This window comes from Branchiostoma belcheri, unplaced genomic scaffold (genome assembly GCF_001625305.1).
Source record: "Branchiostoma belcheri isolate BF01 breed outbred unplaced genomic scaffold, Haploidv18h27 scaffold107, whole genome shotgun sequence".
In the NCBI taxonomy this organism is placed as follows: domain Eukaryota; kingdom Metazoa; phylum Chordata; class Leptocardii; order Amphioxiformes; family Branchiostomatidae; genus Branchiostoma; species Branchiostoma belcheri.
The window spans coordinates 187,042-208,301 of NW_017802458.1; the positions used below are offsets into that span (position 1 = coordinate 187,042).

General features: G+C 47.2%; 2 protein-coding genes across 2 annotated transcripts in view; both read right to left on the bottom strand.

Annotated features, from left to right (window-relative positions):
• Window positions 1-346: 346 nt before the first annotated feature.
• The window catches only part of LOC109479246, a 23,903-nt gene continuing 2,989 nt past the window's right edge, over window positions 347-21,260 (bottom strand). The window contains 8 exon segments of the mRNA XM_019781182.1: window positions 347-2,059; window positions 2,061-2,254; window positions 2,257-2,451; window positions 2,454-3,317; window positions 5,036-6,353; window positions 8,976-11,918; window positions 13,250-16,174; window positions 17,464-20,596. Coding sequence (XP_019636741.1) covers window positions 347-2,059; window positions 2,061-2,254; window positions 2,257-2,451; window positions 2,454-3,317; window positions 5,036-6,353; window positions 8,976-11,918; window positions 13,250-16,174; window positions 17,464-20,596 — 13,285 coding nt within the window.
• Window positions 4,606-7,655, bottom strand: LOC109479532. Its single transcript, XM_019781516.1, has 2 exons — window positions 5,760-7,655; window positions 4,606-5,711 (listed from the first exon to the last, which is right to left on the bottom strand). Exons 1-2 carry the CDS (start codon window positions 7,653-7,655, stop codon window positions 4,737-4,739), a joined length of 2,871 nt encoding a protein of 956 aa, XP_019637075.1. The 3' UTR covers window positions 4,606-4,736.

Below are 21,260 nucleotides of genomic sequence, written 5' to 3' on the forward strand. Positions count from 1 at the left end.
ACATCGGTTAGATTATTATTACTCTCTATGAATTAGATGATATCATATTGAATTTTTATCCTGTCAAAATAACTCTGGATAGAATGAATGGACGATCTCTGATGAGTTATCATAATGTCTGTGTATTTGGCTGGATATCAAATGTAAACTATATTTGTAAAACAGTTGTTAAACACCAGGAAGAGAAGTGTCCACTTTTGTATGCATATTTACATATTATGTATATCAGCTCAATACTTGTGATGATGCATGCTGACACCATTGAATCAGCTCACAATCAGAAAAGGCAACTTCTTGACTAATACAGGTTGGGCACAAAAAATAGCTGAACATCAATTTTGACAATTCAGACAGTCGTTTCCCTTACTGTAATCATCGCATTTCGCAGTTGTACGAGTTTCATCTCTACTTCATCCGGATCCGGTCTTTCTGACGGCATTTCCTGCCAACACGACATCATGACGTCATACATCTCTCCGGAAGATCCCGGAGGCCTTCTCAGCCGGATTCCCCTCCGGAGGGTTCGTGCGAGCTGTTGGCAGGTGGGTTGGCCGTTGCCATGGTAACGCGGTTCTTGTCCCATGGTGACGATCTCCCACAGCAGCACGCCGAAGGACCACACGTCACTCTGACAGGTGTACTCACCTGTCTCTAATGACTCCAGAGCCGTCCAGTTCAGGGGGAATACTTCATTCTTTACGTTGTCTTTAGGCTTAGCAGGCTGTTCTATGCCGTGTTTATCATTAGGCACGTATTGGACAGCGGTGTAGACGTCGCGGGCCTGTCCAAAGTCGGCCAACTTGGCCACGTGGTCAGCAGTGATGAGGACGTTCCGAGCGGCCACGTCCCGGTGTGTGAGCGCCAGGCGTTGGAGCTCCTGAAGAGCGCGGGCAATGTGCACGGCATAGCGGAGATGACGTGGGAGAGACTGCCGCCCGACTTGCCTTCGTGCCTGCCGCAGCAAACGTAACAGGTTACCGTTGGAAGCGTATTCCGTGAGGATATACTTGTGGGTCGGCTCGTTGATGAATCCCAACAATTGAATGATGTTGGAGCGGAGGTTGTCGTGATGTTGGTCTTCATGCACGGCTACCAAAATGGCCGCCTCCCTGTAGAAGTTGCGATAACATTGGATGTCTCGTCTGCGAACTTCCTTGGCAGCAACGGTGATGTCGCAAGCGTGTGTCTTGAGGTTGGCCTGAATGACTTGACCAAACATCCCCATCCCGACCAGGGGACCAAGTGTCAGGTGCCGCCTGGTCTTACCCCATCGGCTGAGCCAGCCCGGCTGGACGGTCTGTGCCAGGTCTGCCTCCACCTGCTCCAGCTCCAGAAAAGCTTCGGTCTCGTCGTCTTGGCCGGGCTGAACGCCACGCAGGTGCCTTTTCATGTACAGTATGATCCCTACACAAGCAGCTAGAACGATAAAGGATCCTATTGGGACAAAGATTTCGAGCAGTTGTTCCGGTCGCATTGCCTGTTCTTGCTCTTCGACTTGGTCACAGTCCTTCCCCGTCCACGGCGCCACGCAGGTGCAACTGCCGTCCACGTTGTGACAGGTGGCGTTGTTCTTACAGGTGCACACCTGCTGACACCTCAGACCGTGCCTGTACTTAGGACAAGGTACGTCACACTGCCAGCCGTACCAGCCAGCCGCGCAGGTACACCTGCCGTCGCCAGGGCTGCAGCTCGCACTGTTTCGGCATCGACACTTCTCTCGGCACCGCTCGCCGTACGTGCCATTCGGACATGTGGTCTGACACCTGGTTCCTGTCCAGCCCGGAGGACAGACGCAGCCAGATCTCCAGTCACAGGTGGCGCCATGGAGACAGTCACACGTCTCATCACAGAACTCGCCTTTTCGATTAGGTGGACACTTAGCAATGTCAAGTACAACGGTTGCGTTGAAGACCTTTCCATGGGTGTCCCATACCCGACACATGTAGGGACCATTGTCTTTGGGCTGTATGTTTAAAAGAGTTTGGTCTAAACGAGTACCGTTTTTTCTAACGATCTCAGACCCGTTTGGAAGTCGTAATGATATCGCTGTAGCGTTGATTGTGGTGAAATTTACAGTGAACCGTGACGTTAGCGGAAATGTAGATATCAGAAGGGTCGCTAGGTGTCGTCGTGGCGGAAACGCCGGGCTTTGGAATGTCACAAGCGACACCTTGCCAGGCGTCTGTACATTTACAGGCACCGTTGAAGCCATGGCAGCGGGCACCGTTCTTACAGATGCAGGTCTGATCACAAGAAGACCATATCTATCGGGAGGACAACCGATTGGGATAAAGTCCAGAGTTACTAATGGAGGATATCGTACCCTTATTTGATTTCGATGACTTAAGGAAATAATGGTTGGGCGACGGGGCTTTGGAAGTTTGCATATATAGTGCGTTCTTGTCTTTGCCGGAGAATGAAACGAAACGTAGTAAACAAAACGGGGTGCAGAAGTCTCTCCATGACTTGAGGGATCGCGACCTGAAGTTGATCTAAGTAAGGCAAGTCATGGATGTACAATTCGCGAACATCGAAAAGAGAGATTGACAGTTCTGACTGTAAGGCAGTCTCCGCATGACATGATATCGTTACTTTATGGAAATCTTCCCTTGCCGCCGTCTCCCAGATTTCTAGTGCAGTAGAGAGATCGTGCAAATGATGTACTCCTGTCACAATATGAACTTCGCAGTAGTTATTTTCCCTGATAACTACTTTGAGGTCTTCCCTATCCCGTTTCTCAAGAGGATTGCTAATTCTTTTCTGAAAGAAAAGAACACCTCCGGCAGTTGTCTCAGCTTGTACATTTAGCAGAACACTAAATAGGAACTCCCCAGTCCGGTTCCCGCTGGGATTGACTGGTGTTTCACACGTCTCGTTGTACACAGGAGGATAGCCCAAAACGTTCCTCACATTTACTCTGATCCTGACGACATGGTGATCAGAGTCTTGACTTCCACCAACACGTACTTTTAAAAGATACTCCGACTGTACAGACCAGTCCAGCGGCCTGGCGACCAAAACTGTACAGTTGTTACTCACATAGAACCGGTCGTAGGGATCCCCCTCCACCATTACACACGGAAGTTCCGTTTTCTCCATTCCCAACAAACGCGACAAGCTGACAACGGCTGTTCCAATCTTGGCATCTTCAGCCACAGAAACTGTAAAGTTTGTACCTTCATCGGCCCGACAAAGTAGACGGTAAAGAACCAGTAGGAGCAAAACTGCGTAGTTAACTGCCATGGTGTAGCCGCTATTGTAGTCAGCGAATATTTGGAAACGTGTGATCCCACGAAATAGCACTTCTCCATCCTTCTCTGTATACCAAAGAGATAGGGTGTCATGGTGAAAGCGGAACTTCAGGAACAGGTGTTATGTTTCTTGAGACACATTTTTTTTTTCTAAACAAACTCGCGAACCACACACCGTAGTTCCCCAGATCATGTGGAAGGCGTATCCCAGAATTCCCTGTGACGTTCGAACCCCCCCCCCCATGGCCCGGGTTTGTGGAACGAGCAAGAATGCCTTTCAAGTTTTTACCAATTTTAGGGTTTTGTTCTCCGTGGCTGTGAAATTTCAGAGATCTCTTGTAGCGTATTCGACAAAGAGGTAGTAAATATTCTGTTTTTGTCTACCATTGGAGACAACAGTTATTCTACGTGTTAAAGTTGGGAATTTTGTATTCGATCGTCGTTAAGGAAACATTAAGATTTTTCGTGATGTAACCGGTATGAATTCTCTCCTCAATTGTTAAAAATATTGGGGCCTGTAATGTCTTCCAGTGCAGTATATAATGCATTAAAGTTGGGAATTTTGTATACGATCGTCGTTACGGAAACGTTAACAAAGTTGAGATTTCTGTTCATTTTCGTGATATAAACGGTATGGATTCTCAACTCAATTGTTAAAAATCTTGGGTCCTGTAATAACCCAGTATATATGTTAAACGTGCACTATAATGACCTATCTTGTGTTTGATGACGCCGTTAATAATCAAAGGGTGACATATTGTAACCCGAGAAAATTTGCGAAATGTGGAGGGGAGTATGGCCAAGCTACGTATACGTGATTCCATTTCTTTGCCCAAGACATCAACCACTTTCCAGTTCAGGCTGCTTTCTTGTTACACTCGATTTGGCCTAGGATGTCTTCAAAAGCATGATACTAGTATATTTATTTCTTTTTTTTTACTTCTCCATTGAAAAATGGAGGCAGAGACTAAAAACAGGAGATTGCTTACCTCTGGCACTTCTAAGAAGTGCATTGCAGGACAAACCATAACTTGTCTCACAGAAACAATAGAGTATTGTCTGATACTTGCATTACATTGAACCCAAGTAAAATGTGCCCTACGTATGAACAGCGCTTTACCAAACCATAGGTTAATATGTAGAACACATCGGTTAGATTATTATTACTCTCTATGAATTAGGTGATATCATATTGAATTCTTATCCTGTTAAAATAACTCTGATAGAATAAACATCTCTGATGCGTCATCATAATGCCTGTCTATTTGGCTGGATATCAAATGTAAACTATATTTGTAAAACAGTTGTTTTACACCAGGAAGAGAAATGTCAACTTTTGTATGGATACTTAAATATTATGTATATCAGCACAATACTTGTGATGATGCATGCTGACACCATTGAATCAGCTCACAATCAGAAAAGGCAACTTCTTGACTAATACAGGTTGGGCACAAAAAATAGCTGAACATCAATTTTGACAATTCAGACAGTCGTTTCCCTTACTGTAATCATCGCATTCCGCAGGTGTACGAGTTTCATCTCTACTTCATCCGGACCCGGTCTTGTTGGTGGACTTTCCCGCCAACACGACATCATGACGTCATACATCTCTACGGAACATTTCGGAGGCCTTCTTAGCCGGATTCCCCTCCGGAGGGTCCGTGCAAGCTGTTGGCAGGTGGGTTGGTCGTTGCCATGGTAACGCGGTTCTTGTCCCATGGTGACGATCTCCCACAGCAGCACGCCGAAGGACCACACGTCACTCTGACAGGTGTACTCACCCGTCTCTAATGACTCCAGAGCCGTCCAGTTCAGGGGGAATACTTCATTCTTTACGTTGTCTTTAGGCTTAGCAGGCTGTTCTATGCCGTGTTTATCATTAGGCACGTATTGGACAGCGGTGTAGACGTCACGAGCCTGTCCAAAGTCGGCCAACTTGGCCACGTGGTGAGCAGTGATGAGGACGTTCCGAGCGGCCACGTCCCGGTGTGTGAGCGCCAGGCGTTGGAGCTCCTGAAGAGCGCGGGCAATGTGCACGGCATAGCGGAGATGACGTGGGAGAGACTGCGGCCCGACTTGCCTTCGTGCCTGCCGCAGCAAACGTAAAAGGTTACCGTTGGAAGCGTATTCCATGAGGATATACTTGTGGGTCGGCTCGTTGATGAATCCCAACAATTGAATGATGTTGGAGCGGAGGTTGTCGTGATGTTGGTCTTCATGCACGGCTACCAAAATGGCCGCCTCTCTGTAGAAGTTGCGATAACATTGAATGTCCCGTCTGCGAACCGCCTTGGCAGCAACGGTGATGTTCCCGGCAGGTGTCTTGAGCTTGGCCTGAATGACTTGACCAAACATCCCCATCCCGACCAGGGGACCAAGTGTGAGGTGCCGCCTGGTCTTACCCCATCGGCTGAGCCAGCCCGGCCGGACGGTCTGTGCCAGGTCTGCCTCCACCTGCTCCAGCTCCAGAAAAGCTTCCGTCTCGTCGTCTTGGCCGGCCTGAACGCCGCACAGGTGCCTCTTCCTGTACAGTATGGCCCCTACACAAGCAGCCAAAATGATAACGGAGCCGATTGGGACAAATATTTCAAGCAGTGGTTCCGGTCGCATTGGCTGCTCTTGCTCTTCGACTTGGTCACAATTCTTCCCTGTCCACGACGCCACGCACGTGCAGGTGCCGTCCACGTTGTGACAGGTGGCGTTGTTCTTACAGGTGCACACTTGCTGACACCTCAGGCCGTGCCTGGACTGAGGACAAGGTACGTCGCACTGCCAGCCGTACCAGCCAGCCGCGCAGGTACACCTGCCGTCGCTAGGGCTGCAGCTAGCACCGTTTCGGCAGCGACACTCCTCTCGGCACCGCTCGCCGTACGTGCCGTTCGGACATGTGGTCTGACACCTGGTTCCTGTCCAGCCCGCGGGACAGACGCAGCCAGATCTCCAGTCACAGGTGGCGCCACGGAGACAGTCACACGTCTCATCACAGAACTCGCCTTTTCTATTAGGTGGACACTTAGCCATGTCAAGTACAACGGTTGCGTTGAAGACCTTTCCGTAGGTGTCCCATACTTTACACATGTAGGGACCATTGTCTGTGGGCTGTACGTTCAACAGAATTTGGTCTAATCGAGATGAGTTCTTTCTAACGATCTCCGACCCGTTTGGAAGTCGTAATGATAACGTTGTAGCTTTGACGTGGTGAACTTTACAGTGAACTGTGACGTTAGCGGAAATGTAGATATCAGAAGGGTCGCTAGGTGTCGTCGCTGCAGAAACGCCAGGCTTTGGAATGTCACAAGCGACACCTTGCCAGGCGTCTGTACATTTACAGGCACCGTTGAAGCCATGGCAGCGGGCACCATTCTTACATATGCAGTTCTGATCACAAAGAAGGCCGTATCTATCGGGAGCACAGCCGATACGGCTCAAATCCATAGTCAACGTTTCGACGTGTCGTACATTTAGTCGAGTAACAGAATGATCTTTATCTTTGAAAAAACTGAGTGGACGATGCTGTATCGGAAGTTTGCATGTATAGTGCGTTCTGCTATTTGTCGGAACATTAAACGACAGAAAGTAGATGAAAAGGGAGTGCTGAAGTTTCTCCAGGACTTGAGGGATCGGGATCTCCAGCTGTTCCAAGTAAGGCAAGTTGCCATGGATGTGGAATTCTCGAATATCTAAAAGCATGATTGACAGTTCTGACTGTATGAAGGCAGTCTCCGCATGACATGATAACGTAACTGTCCCATCCTCCCCCCTGTAAAACCCGTACCATATTTCTGCTGCAGCCGAGAGGTCGTTCAAATTACGTATGCCAGCAGCAATGCGAACTTCGCAGTTGTCATTTCCTGTGATGATTACCTTAAGATCGTCCATGTCCCATTTCTCAAAAGGCTTATTAATAATTTTCTCAGTGAAGAAAACATCTCCTTCAGTTGTCTCAACTTCTACACTCAGAGAAAGGCTAAACAGGAACTCCCCAGACAGGTTTCCCCTGGGATTGACCGGTGTTTCACACTTCTTGTTGTACACAGGAGGATAGCCCAAAACGTTTCTCACATTTACTCTGATCCTGACGACATGGTGATCAGGGTCTTCTTGTCCACCAACAAGAATTTTTAAAAGATACTCCGACTGTACAGACCAGTCCAGTGGCCTGGCGACTATAACTGTACAGTTGTTACTCACATAGAACCGGCCGTAGGGATCCCCCTCCACTATTGCACACGGAAGTTCCGCTTTCTCCGTTCCCAACAAACGCGGCAAGCTGAGAACGTCGGTTCCAATCTTGGCATCTTCAGCCCCAGAAACTGTGAAGTTGGTAGCCTCGAATTTATCGGCCCGACAAAGTAGACAGTAAAGAACCAGTAGGAGCAAAACTGCGTAGTTAACTGCCATGGTGTAGCCGCTTTTGTGGATTAATGGATATTAAGAAACTTGTGCTCCCACGAAACAGCACTTCTCCATTCTTCTTTGATACCTATGTGATCAGGTGTCACCAAAGCAGAACTTAACCCCAGAAACAAGTGTTAGGTTTCTTGCAACACATTTTGTTCTGGATTAAGGACCGCGTAGCACACGGAAGTTCCCCTTTTTCTGGGCCATTTGGAATATTCCTGCCCGTCACGGAAGGATACTCATCAATAACAAGTTCTTGTTGACGATGGGAATAGTTTACGATGACGCGTTTTATGAAGAGCTACAATTTTGTTAGCCCCTACCAGGCTTCGGAGGAGGTTGGAAAGGGTAGAAATTGACTAACTAGAGAGATAACATGCCAGGGGTGTTGGTCCACTAGAGACACTGCACGAAAAGTTGGATTTACCAAAGGTTGTAAATTCAGGTAATGTTTACTATGTACACAGTATCTGGCTTTACAATGGTAGTAAATAAAGGTCAATTGCAGTAATTTACTTTACAACCCTTGTTAAGTCCGGTATCACCGTAAAATTCAGAAGCGTTTATTAAAAAAAAACAAAGTAAACATTACCCAACCATACAGGTATCAGTAAATCCAAGTTTTCGTGCAGTCAGAGTACATTTTGCCGCACCCGAAAATGTGCAATACCACAAGACTCAACTTGTGTGATGATGTGCAGGGCATTATCACAGTACACATGGTTTAGTACAAGCTGACTTTAGTTAAACCCAATTTGTGCGCTTTATTTCTTATTTGAATATTCTTTTATGGCACTTTTAAGAAGCACATTGCAGGATACACTATAGCTTTTCTTAAAGAGGAAACCTTAATGACAATAAACCAAAGTTAAAAGCCTTCCTACGTCCGTATGTACTGTGCTTTACCAAACTATAGATCAATATATAGGCCATTATATGGAATTCCTGTCTTATCTAAAATAACTTTCTGACAGCATAAGTAAACATTTCTGATGCGTCTTCTTAATGGTTTTGTATATGGCTTTATATCATATGTATGTTTATGAATTTTCTTACACGTACTATTTTTGTAAACCAATTGTTTTTTTACACAAGGAAGAGAAATATCCATTATATATATATATAATATATAATATATATATATATATATATATATAGTACTTATGTTTATCAGCAGAATACTTGTGATGATACATGCTGGCATCATTGAATCAGCTCACAGTCAGAACATGGTTAGAAAAGGTCACTTCTTGACTGATACAGGTTGGACAAAAATAGCTGAACATCAATTTTGACAATTCAGACAGTCGTTTCCCTTACTGTAATCATCGCATCCCGCAGTTGCACGAGTTTCCTCTCTACTTCATCCGGACCCGGTCTTGTTGGTGGACTTTCCCGCCAACACGACATCATGACGTCATACATCTCTCCGGAACATCCCGGAGGCCTTCTGAGCCGGATTCCCCTCCGGAGGGTCCGTGCGAGCTGTTGGCAGGTGGGTTGGTCGTTGCCATGGTAACGCGGTTCTTGTCCCATGGTGACAATCTCCCACAGCAGCACGCCGAAGGACCACACGTCACTCTGACAGGTGTACTCACCTGTCTCTAATGACTCCAGAGCCGTCCAGTTCAGGGGGAATACTTCATTCTTTACGTTGTCTTTAGGCTTAGCAGGCTGTTCTATGCCGTGTTTATCATTAGGCACGTATTGGACAGCGGTGTAGACGTCGCGGGCCTGTCCAAAGTCGGCCAACTTGGCCACGTGGTCAGCAGTGATGAGGACGTTCCGAGCGGCCACGTCCCGGTGTGTGAGCGCCAGGCGTTGGAGCTCCTGAAGAGCGCGGGCAATGTGCACGGCATAGCGGAGATGACGTGGGAGAGACTGCCGCCCGTCTTGCCTTCGTGCCTATCGCAGCAAACGTAAAAGGTTCCCGTTGGAAGCGTATTCCGTGAGAATATACTTGTGGGTCGACTCGTTGATGAATCCCAACAATTGAATGATGTTGGAGCGGAGGTTGTCGTGATGTTGGTCTTCATGCACGGCTACCAAAATGGCCGCCTCCCTGTAGAAGTTGCGATAGCATTGAATGTCTCGTCTGCGAACTTCCTTGGCAGCAACGGTGATGTCCCCGGCAGGTGTCTTGAGCTTGGCCTGAATGACTTGACCAAACATCCCCACCCCGACCAGGGGACCAAGTGTGAGGTGCTGCCTGGTCTTACCCCATCGGCTGAGCCAGCCCGGCCGGACGGTCTGTGCCAGGTCTGCCTCCACCTGCTCCAGCTCCAGAAAAGCTTCGATCTCGTCGTCCTGGCCGGCCTGAACGCCGCACAAGTTCCTCTTCTTGTACAGTATGGCCCCTGCACAAGCAGCCAGAACGATAACGGAGCCTATTGGGACAAAGCTTTCAAGCAGTGGTTCCGGTCGCATTGCCTGCTGTTCGACTTGATCACAGTTCTTCCCTGTCCACGGCGCCACGCAGGTGCAGGTGCCGTCCACGTTGTGACAGGCGGCGTTGTTCTTACAGGTGCACACTTGCTGACATCTCAGGCCGTGCCTGTACTTGGGACAAGGTACGTCACACTGCAAGCCGTACCAGCCGGCCGCGCAGGTACACTTGCCGTCTGTAGGGCTGCAGCTCGCACCGTTTCGGCAGTGACACTCCTCTCGGCACCGCTCGCCGTACGTGCCGTTCGGACATGTGGTCTGACACCTGGTTCCTGTCCAGCCCGGAGGACAGACGCAGCCAGATGTCCAGTCACAGGTGGCGCCATGGAGACAGGCACACGTCTCATCACAGAACTCGCCTTTTCGATTAGGTGGACACTTAGCAATGTCAAGTACAATGGTTGCGTTGAAGACCTTTCCATAGACATCCCATACCTGACATTTGTATGGACCATTGTCTGTGGGCTGTATGTTTAAAAGAGTTTGGTCTAATCGAGATGAGTTCTTTCTAACGATCTCAGACCCGTTTGGAAGTCGTAATGATAACGCTGCGGCGTTGACGTGGTGAACTTGACAGTGAACCGTGACGTTAGCGGAAATGTAGACATCAGAAGGGTCGCTAGGTGTCGTCGCTGCGGAAACGCCGGGCTTTGGAATGTCACAAGCGACACCTTGCCAGGCGTCTGTACATTTACAGGCCCCGTTGAAGCCATGGCAGCGGGCACCATTCTTACAGATGCAGTTCTGGTCACAAAGAAGGCCGTATCTATCGGGAGGACAGCCGATCAGGTTAACATCCATAGTCATTGTTTGAACATGTCGTATACTTAATTTTTCTTGACGACCACGATTTATCTTAATACTGAGTGGGTAACGCAGTATCGGAAATGTACATCTATAGAGCGTTTTGCTCTTTGTTGGAAAATCAAATGAAAGATAGAAGACCAAACGAGGATGTTGAAGTTTTTCCATGGCTTGAGGGATCGAAACCTGAAGCTGTTGTAAATAAGGCCAGTTTCTGTTGTCTAAAAGCACAACTGACAGCTCTGGCTGTAAGGCAGTCTCCGCCTGACAAGACGTAACTTTCCAATCGTCGTCCCTTTCCAGCACGTCCCATATTTCTAGTGCATTTGCGATGTCGTTGAAACTATGTAACCCAATCGCTAGACGAACTTCGCAGTTGCTCTCTTCTGTTATGATTGCCCTGGCATTTTCCATGTCCCCCCATCTCTCAAGAGGCTTTCTAATTCCTGTCTCAAAGAAAATAACATCTCCGTCAGTTGTCTCAGCTTCTATACTTAGCGAAAAACTAAATAGGAATTCCCCAGTCTGGTTTCCCCTGGGATTGACTGGTGTTCCACACGTCTCGTTGTACACAGGAGGATAGCCCAAAACGTTTCTCACATTTACTCTGATCCTGACGACATGGTTGTCGGTGTCTTCTTGCCCACCAACAATTAGTTTTAAAAGATACTCCGACTGTACAGACCAGTCCAGCGGCCTGGCGACCAAAATTGTACAGTTGTTACTCACATAGAATCGGCCATAGGGATCCCCCTCCACCATTACACACGGAAGTTCCGCTTTCTCTGTTCCCAACAAACGCGGCAAGCTGAGAACGTCTGTTCCAATCTTGGCATCTTCAGCCACAGAAACTGTGAAGTTGGTTCCTTCATCATCGGCCCGACAAAGTAGACCGTAAAGAACTAGTAGGAGCAAAACTGCGTAATTAACTGCCATGGTGTACATGTAGCCGCTATTGTAGTTAGCGAATAGTAGGAAACTTGTGCTCCAACGAAATAGCACTTCTCCATCACTCTCTGTATACCAAAGAGATAGGGTGTCATGGTGAAAGCGGAACTTAACTTGAGAAGCAGGTGCTATGTTTCTTGAGACACATTTTTTAAACAAAACTCGCGTGGCACACGGTAGTTCCTCAGAGCAGGTGGAAGGCGTATCCCAGAATTCCCTGTGAGGCTGTGACGTTTGAATACGCCCCTCCCCCCTCCCCGCCGCCACCTTGCCCTGGCTTTGTGGAACGAGCAAGGGTGCCTTTCAAGTTTTGCCCAATTTTAGGGTTTTGTGCTCCGTGGCTGTGCAGTTTTAAAGTTAAGATTTGTTATAGCGTATTCGACAAAGAGGTACTAAATATTCCGTTTTGTCTACCTTTGGAGACAACAGTTATTCTAAGCATTAAAGTTGGGAATTTTGTATTCGATCGTCGTTAAGGAAACATTAAGATTTTTCGTGATTTAACCGGTGTGAATTCTCTCCTCAATTATTAAAGATATTGGGGCCTGTAATAACTTCCAGTATATATGTTAAACGTGCACTATAATGACCTATCTTGTGTTTGATGACACCGTGAATAATCTAAGGGTGCACGTGCCTCTTTTTTCCCGAGAAAATTTGAGAAATGTGGAGGGGACTATGGCCAAGCTACGTATACGTGATTCCATTTCTTTGACCAGACATCAACCACTTTCCAGTTCAGGCTGCTTTCTTGAAACACTCGACTTGGCCTAGGATGTCTTCAAAAGCATGATATATTTATTTCTTTTTTTGACTTCATTAAAAAATGGAGGCGAGGATTAAAAACAGGAGATTGCTTATAATTACCTCTGGCACTTCTAAGAAGTGCATTGAAGGACAAACCATATCTTGTCTCACAGAAACAATAGAATATTGTCTGATACCTTCATGACGTTGAACCCAAGTAAAAATGTGCCCTAAGTATGAACAGTGCTTTACCAAACCATAGGTTAATATGTAGAACACATCGGTTAGATTATTATTACTCTCTAGGAATTAGATGATATCATATTGAATTTTTATCCTTTTAAAATAACTCTGATAGAATGAATAACATCTCTGATGCGTCATCATAATGCCTGTCTATTTGGCTGGACATCAAATGTAAACTATATTTGTAAAACAGTTGTTTTACACCAGGAAGAGAAGTGTCCACTTATGTATGCATATTTACATATTATGTATATCACTATTATCAGCTCAATACTTGTGATGATGCATGCTGACACCATTGAATCAGCTCACAGTCAGAAAAGGCAACTTGTTGACTAATACAGGTTGGGCACAAAAAATAGCTGAACATCAATTTTGACAATTCAGACAGTCGTTTCCCTTACTGTAATCATCGCATTCCGCAGTTGTACGAGTTTCATCTCTACTTCATCCGGATCCGGTCTTTCTGACGGCATTTCCTGCCAACACAACATCATGACGTCATACATCTCTTCGGAAGATCCCGGAGGCCTTCTCAGCCGGATTCCCCTCCGGAGGGTTCGTACGAGCTGTTGGCAGGTGGGTTGGCCGTTGCCATGGTAACGCGGTTCTTGTCCCATGGTGACGATCTCCCACAGCAGCACGCCGAAGGACCACACGTCACTCTGACAGGTGTACTCACCTGTCTCTAATGACTCCAGAGCCGTCCAGTTCAGGGGGAATACTTCATTCTTTACCTTGTCTTTAGGCTTAGCAGGCTGTTCTATGCCGTGTTTATCATTAGGCACGTATTGGACAGCGGTGTAGACGTCGCGGGCCTGTCCAAAGTCGGCCAACTTGGCCACGTGGTCAGCAGTGATGAGGACATTCCGAGCGGCCACGTCCCGGTGTGTGAGCGCCAGGCGTTGGAGCTCCTGAAGAGCGCGGGCAATGTGCACGGCATAGCGGAGATGACGTGGGAGAGACTGCCGCCCGTCTTGCCTTCGTGCCTGCCGAAGCAAACGTAACAGGTTACCGTTGGAAGCGTATTCCATGAGGATATACTTGTGGGTCGACTCGTTGATGAATCCCAACAATTGAATGATGTTGGAGCGGAGGTTGTCGTGATGTTGGTCTTCATGCACGGCTACCAAAATGGCCGCCTCCCTGTAGAAGTTGCGATAACATTGGATGTCTCGTCTGCGAACTTCCTTGGCAGCAACGGTGATGTCGCAAGCGTGTGTCTTGAGGTTGGCCTGAATGACTTGACCAAACATCCCCATCCCGACCAGGGGACCAAGTGTCAGGTGCCGCCTGGTCTTACCCCATCGGCTGAGCCAGCCCGGCTGGACGGTCTGTGCCAGGTCTGCCTCCACCTGCTCCAGCTCCAGAAAAGCTTCGGTCTCGTCGTCTTGGCCGGGCTGAACGCCACGCAGGTGCCTTTTCATGTACAGTATGATCCCTACACAAGCAGCTAGAACGATAAAGGATCCTATTGGGACAAAGATTTCGAGCAGTTGTTCCGGTCGCATTGCCTGTTCTTGCTCTTCGACTTGGTCACAGTCCTTCCCCGTCCACGGCGCCACGCAGGTGCAACTGCCGTCCACGTTGTGACAGGTGGCGTTGTTCTTACAGGTGCACACCTGCTGACACCTCAGACCGTGCCTGTACTTAGGACAAGGTACGTCACACTGCCAGCCGTACCAGCCAGCCGCGCAGGTACACTTACCGTCGCTAGGGCGGCAGCTCGCGCCGTTTCGGCAGCGACACTTCTCTCGGCACCGCTGGCCGTACGTGCCGTTCGGACATGTCGTCTGGCACCTGGTTCCTGTCCATCCCGCGGGACAGACGCAGCCAGATCTCCAGTCACAGCTGGCGCCATGGAAACAGTCACACGTCTCACCACAGAACTCGCCTTTTCGATTTGGTGGACACTTAGCAATGTCAAGTACAACGGTTGCATTGAAGACCCTTCCATTAGTGTCCCATACCTGACACATGTAGGGACCATCGTCTTTGGGCTGTATGTTTAACAGAGTTTGTTCTAATCGAGATGAGTTCTTCCTAACGATCTCAGACCCGTTTGGTAGTCGTAATGATAACGCTGTAGCGTTGACGTGGTGAACTTTACAGTGAACTGTGACGTTAGCGGAAATGTAGATATCAGAAGGGTCGCTTGGTGTCGTCGCTGCAGAAACGCCGGGCTTTGGAATGTCACAAGCGACACCTTGCCAGGCGTCTGTACATTTACAGGCACCGTTGAAGCCATGGCAGCGGGCACCGTTCTTACAGATGCAGTTTTGGTCACAAAGAAGGCCGTATCTATCGGGAGCACAGCCGATAGGGCTCAAATCCATAGTCAACGTTTCAACGTGTCGTACATTTAGTCGAGTAACAGAATGATCTTTATCTTTGAAAAAACTGAGTGGACGATGCTGTATCGGAAGTTTGCATCTATAGTGCATTCTGCTATTTGTCGAAACATTAAACGACAGAAAGTAGATGAAAAGGGAGTGCTGAAGTTTCTCCAGGACTTGAGGGACCGCGATCTCCAGCTGTTCCAAGTAAGGCAAGTCGCCATGGAGGTAGAATTCTCGAATATCTAAAAGCATGATTGACAGTTCTGACTGTATGAAGGCAGTCTCCGCATGACATGATAACGTAACTGTCCCATCCTCCCCCCTGTAAAACGACTGCCATATTTCTGCTGCAGCCGAGAGGTCGTTCAAATGACGTATGCCAGCAGCAATGCGAACTTCGCAGTTGTCAGTTCCTGTGATGATTATCTTAAGATCGTCCATGTCCCATTTCTCTATAGGCTTACTAATACTTTTCTGAAAGAAAAGAACGTCTCCTTCAGTTGTCTCAGCTTCTACACTCGGAGAAAGGCTAAACAGGAACTCCCCAGTCTGGTTTCCCCTGGGATTGACCGGTGTTTCACACGTCTCGTTGTACACAGGAGGATAGCCCAAAACGTTTCTCACCTTTACTCTGATCCTGACGACATGGTGATCAGGGTCTTCTTGTCCACCAACAAGTAATTTTAAAATATACTCCGACTGTACAGACCAGTCCAGCGGCCTGGCGACTATAACTGTACAGTTGTTACTCACATAGAACCGGCCGTAGGGATCTCCCTCCACCATTGCACACGGAAGTTCCGCTTTCTCCGTTCCCAACAAACGCGGCAAGCTGAGAACGTCTGTCCCAATCTTGGCATCTTCAGCCACAGAAACTGTGAAGTTGGTACCTTCGGATTCATCGGCCCGACAAAGTAGACTGTAAAGAACCAGTAGGAGCAAAACTGCGTAGTTAACTGCCATGGTGTAGCCGCTTTTGTGGATTAATGGATATTAAGAAACTTGTGCTCCCACGAAACAGCACTTCTCCATTCTTCTTTGATACCTATGTGATCAGGTGTCACCAAAGCAGAACTTAACCCCAGAAACAGGTGTTAGGTTTCTTGCAACACATTTTGTTCTGGATTAAGGACCGCGTAGCACACGGAAGTTCCCCTTTTTCTGGGCCATTTGGAATATTCCTGCCCGTCACGGAAGGATACTCATCAATAACAAGTTCTTGTTGACGATGGGAATAGTTTACGATGACGCGTTTTATGAAGAGCCACATTTTTGTTAGCCCCTACCAGGCTTCGGAGGAGGTTGGAAAGGGTAGAAACTGACTTAACTAGAGAGATAACATGCCAGGGGTGTTGGTCCACTAGAGATCTCACTGCACGAAAAGTTGGATTTACCAAAGGTTGTAAATTCAGGTAATGGTTACTATGTACACAGTATCTGGCTTTACAATGGTAGTAAATAAAGGTCAATTGCAGTAATTTCCTTTACAACCCTTGTTAAGTCCGGTATCACCGTACTTGACCTTTATTTAATGCCGTTGTAAAATTCAGAAGCGTTTATTAAAAAAAAAACAAAGTAAACATTACCCAACCATACATGTACAGGTATCAGTAAATCCAAGTTTTCGTGTAGTCAGAGTACATTTTGCCGCACCCGAATATGTGCAATACCACAAGGCTTAACTTGTGTGATGATGTGCAGGGCATTATCACAGTAAACATGGTTTAGTACAAGCTGACTTTAGTTAAACCCAATTTGTGCGCTTTCTTTCATATTTGAATATTCTTTTATGGCACTTTTAAGAAGCGCATTGCAGGATACACTATAGCTTTTCTTAAAGAGGAAACCTTAATCACAATAAACCCAGGTTAAAAGCCTTCCTACGTACGTACGTATGTACTGTGCTTTACCAAACTATAGATCAATATATAGGCCATTATATGGAATTCCTGTCTTATTTGAAATAACTTTTTGACAGCATGAGTAAACATTTCTGATGCGTCTTTTAAATATTTTTTATATGGCTTTATATCATATGTATGTAAATTTTCTTACACGCACTATTTTTGTAAACCAATTGTTTTTTTTTACACAAGGAAGAGAAATATCCATTCATATATGTATAGTTCTTATGTTTATCAGCACAATACTTGTGAAAGTGATAATAGATGCTGGCATCATTGAATCAGCTCACAGTCAGAACATGGTCAGAAAAGGTCACTTCTTGACTAATACAGGTTGGGCAAAAGTAGCTAAAGAACAATTTTGACAATTCAGACAGTCGTTTCCCTTACTGTAATCATCGCATTCCGCAGTTGTACGAGTTTCATCTCGACCACATCCGGACCCGGTCTTGTTGGTGGATTTTCCCGCCAACACGACATCATGACGTCATACATCTCTCCGGAACATCCCGGAGGCCTTCTGAGCCGGATTCCCCTCCGGAGGGTCCGTGCAAGCTGTTGGCAGGTGGGTTGGTCGTTGCCATGGTAACGCGGTTCTTGTCCCATGGTGACGATCTCCCACAGCAGCACGCCGAAGGACCACACGTCACTCTGACAGGTGTACTCACCTGTCTCTAATGACTCCAGAGCCGTCCAGTTCAGGGGGAATACTTCATTCTTTACGTTGTCTTTAGGCTTAGCAGGCTGTTCTATGCCGTGTTTATCATTAGGCACGTATTGGACAGCGGTGTAGACGTCGCGGGCCTGTCCAAAGTCGGCCAACTTGGCCACGTGGTCAGCAGTGATGAGGACGTTCCGAGCGGCCACGTCCCGGTGTGTGAGCGCCAGGCGTTGGAGCTCCTGAAGAGCGCGGGCAATGTGCACGGCATAGCGGAGATGACGTGGGAGAGACTGCGGCTCGTCTTGCCTTCGTGCCTGTCGCAGCAAACGTAACAGGTTCCCGTTGGAAGCGTATTCCGTGAGGATATACTTGTGGGTCGGCTCGTTGATGAATCCCAACAATTGAATGATGTTGGAGCGGAGGTTGTCGTGATGTTGGTCTTCATGCACGGCTACCAAAATGGCCGCCTCTCTGTAGAAGTTGCGATAACATTGGATGTCTCGTCTGCGAACTTCCTTGGCAGCAACGGTGATGTCGCAAGCGTGTGTCTTGAGGTTGGCCTCCATGACTTGACCAAACATCCCCATCCCGACCAGGGGACCAAGTGTCAGGTGCCGCCTGGTCTTACCCCATCGGCTGAGCCAGCCCGGCTGGACGGTCTGTGCCAGGTCTGCCTCCACCTGCTCCATCTCCAGAAAGGCTTCCGTCTCGTCGTCTTGGCCGGCCTGAACGCCGCATAGGCGCCTCTTCTTGTACAGTATGGCCGCTACACAAGCAGCCATAACGATAACGGAGCCTATTGGGACAAAGATTTCGAGCAGTGGTTCCGGTCGCATTACCTGCTCTTGCTCTACGACTTGCTCACAATTCTTCCCTGTCCATGGTGCCACGCAGGTGCAACTGCCGTCCACGTTGTGACAGGTGGCATTATTCTTACAGGTGCACACCTGCTGACATCTCTGGCCGTGTCTGTACTGAGGACAAGGTACGTCACACTGCCAGCCATACCAGCCGGCCGCGCAGGTACATCTGCCGTCTCTAGGGCTACAGCTCGCACCGTTTCGGCAGCGACACTTCTCTCGGCACCGCTCGCCGTACGTGCCGTTTGGACATGTGGTCTGACACCTGGTTCCTCTCCAGCCCGCGGGACAGACGCAGCCAGATGTCCAGTCACAGGTGCCGCCATGGAGACAGTCACACGTTTCATCACAGAACTCGCCTTTTCTATTATGTGGACACTTAGCAATGTCAAGTACAACGGTTGCGTTGAAGACCTTTCCGTAGGTGTCCCATACTTTACACATGTAGGGACCATTGTCTTTAGGCTGTATGTTCAACAGAATTTGGTCTAATCGAGATGAGTTCTTTCTAACGATGTCAGACCCGTTTGGAAGTCGTAATGATACCCCTGTGGCGTTGACGTGGTGAACTTTACAGTGAACCGTGACGTTAGCAGAAATGTAGATATCAGAAGGGTCGCTAGGTGTCGTCGCTGCGGAAACGCCTGGCTTTGGAATGTCACAAGCGACACCTTGCCAGGCGTCTGTACATTTACAGGCACCGTTGAAGCCATGGCAGCGGGCACCGTTCTTACAGATGCAGTTCTGGTCACAAAGAAGACCGTATCTATCGGGAGGACAGCCGATTGGGATAAAGTCCAGAGTTACTAATGGAGGATATCGTACCCTTATTTGATTTCGATGACTTAAGGAAATAATGGTTGGGCGACGGGGTTTTGGAAGTTTGCATATATAGTGCGTTTTTGTCTTTGCCGGAGAATGTAACGAAACGTAGTAAACAAAACGGGGGTGCAGAAGTCTCTCCATGACTTGAGGGATCGCGACCTGAAGTTGATCTAAGTAAGGCAAGTCATGGATGTACAATTCGCGAACATCGAAAAGAGAGATTGACAGTTCTGACTGTAAGGCAGTCTCCGCATGACATGATATCGTTACTTTATGGAAATCTTCCCTTGCCGCCGTCTCCCAGATTTCTAGTGCAGTAGAGAGATCGTGCAAATGATGTACTCCTGTCACAATATGAACTTCGCAGTAGTTATTTTCCCTGATAACTACTTTGAGGTCTTCCCTATCCCGTTTCTCAAGAGGATTGTTAATTCTTTTCTGAAAGAAAAGAACACCTCCGGCAGTTGTCTCAGCTTGTACATTTAGCAGAACACTAAATAGGAACTCCCCAGTCCGGTTCCCACTGGGATTGACTGGTGTTTCACACGTCTCGTTGTACACAGGAGGATAGCCCAGAACGTTCCTCACATTTACTCTGATCCTGACTATATAGTAATCAGTTTCTTGACTTCCACCAACACGTAATTTTAAACGATACTCCGACTGTACAGACCAGTCCAGCGGCCTGGCGACTGTAACTGTACAGTTGTTACTCACATAGAACCGGCCGTAGGGATCTCCCTCCACCATTACACACGGAAGTTCCGCTTTCTCCGTTCGCGGCAAGCTGACAACGTCTGTTCCAATCTTGGCATCTTCAGGAACAGAAACTGTGAAGTTGGTACCTTCGGATTCATTGGCCCGACAAAGTAGACTGTAAAGAACCAGAAGGAGCAAAACTGCGTAGTTAACTGCCATGGTGTAGCCACTTTTGTGGATAATGGATATTAAGAAACTTGTGCTCCCACGAAACAGCACTTCTCCATTCTTCTTTGTATACCAATGAGATCGGGTGTCATCAAAGCAGAACTTAACACTAGAAACAGGTGTTAGGTTTCTTGAAGCACATTTTTGATCTGAATCAAGGACCGCGCGCGTGTCACACGGAAGTTCCTCTTTTTTGAATTTGGAATATCCGCTTTTGTTGTTGACGATGGGAATAGTTTTCGATGACACGTTTCATGAAGAGACACATTTTTGTTAGCCCCTACCCGGATTCGGGAGGGGGCTGCAAAGAGTAGAAATTGGCCAAATAGAGAGATAGCATGCCAAAGGGAGTTGGTCTGCTAGAAAGTACATTTTTCCGCACCCGAATATGTTCAATACCACAAGGCTTAACTTGTGTGATGATGTGCAGGACATTATCACAGCAGTAAACATGGTTTAGTACAAGATGACTTTAGTTAAACCCAATTTGTGCGCTTTCTTTCTTATTTTAATATTCTTTTATGGCACTTTTAAGAAGCGCATTGCAGGATACACTATAGCTTTTCTTAAAGAGGAAACCTTAATCACAATAAACCCAAGTTAAAAGCCTTCCTACGTACGTATGTACTGTGCTTTACCAAACTATAGATCAATATATAGGCCATTATATGGAATTCCTGTCTTATCTAAAATAACTTTCTGACAGCATAAGTAAACATTTCTGATGCGTCTCCTTAATGGTTTTGTATATGGCTTTATATCATATGTATGTTTATAAATTTTCTTACACGTACTATTTTTGTAAACCAATTGTTTTTTTACTACAAGGAAGAGAAATATCCATTTATATATATATATATATATATATATATATATATATATATATATATATATATATT

What these genes read in the sequence shown, in the direction of transcription:
- LOC109479532 (XM_019781516.1), bottom strand. Translation starts at nt 7,655, where the DNA reads ATGGCAGTTAACTACGCAGTTTTGCTCCTACTGGTTCTTTACTGTCTA. An exon ending in GGAAGAGGCACCTGTGCGGC is followed by an intron (nt 5,712 to 5,759) that starts GTTCAGGCCGGC and finishes CTGGAGCTGGAG; the next exon opens with CAGGTGGAGGCAGACCTGGC.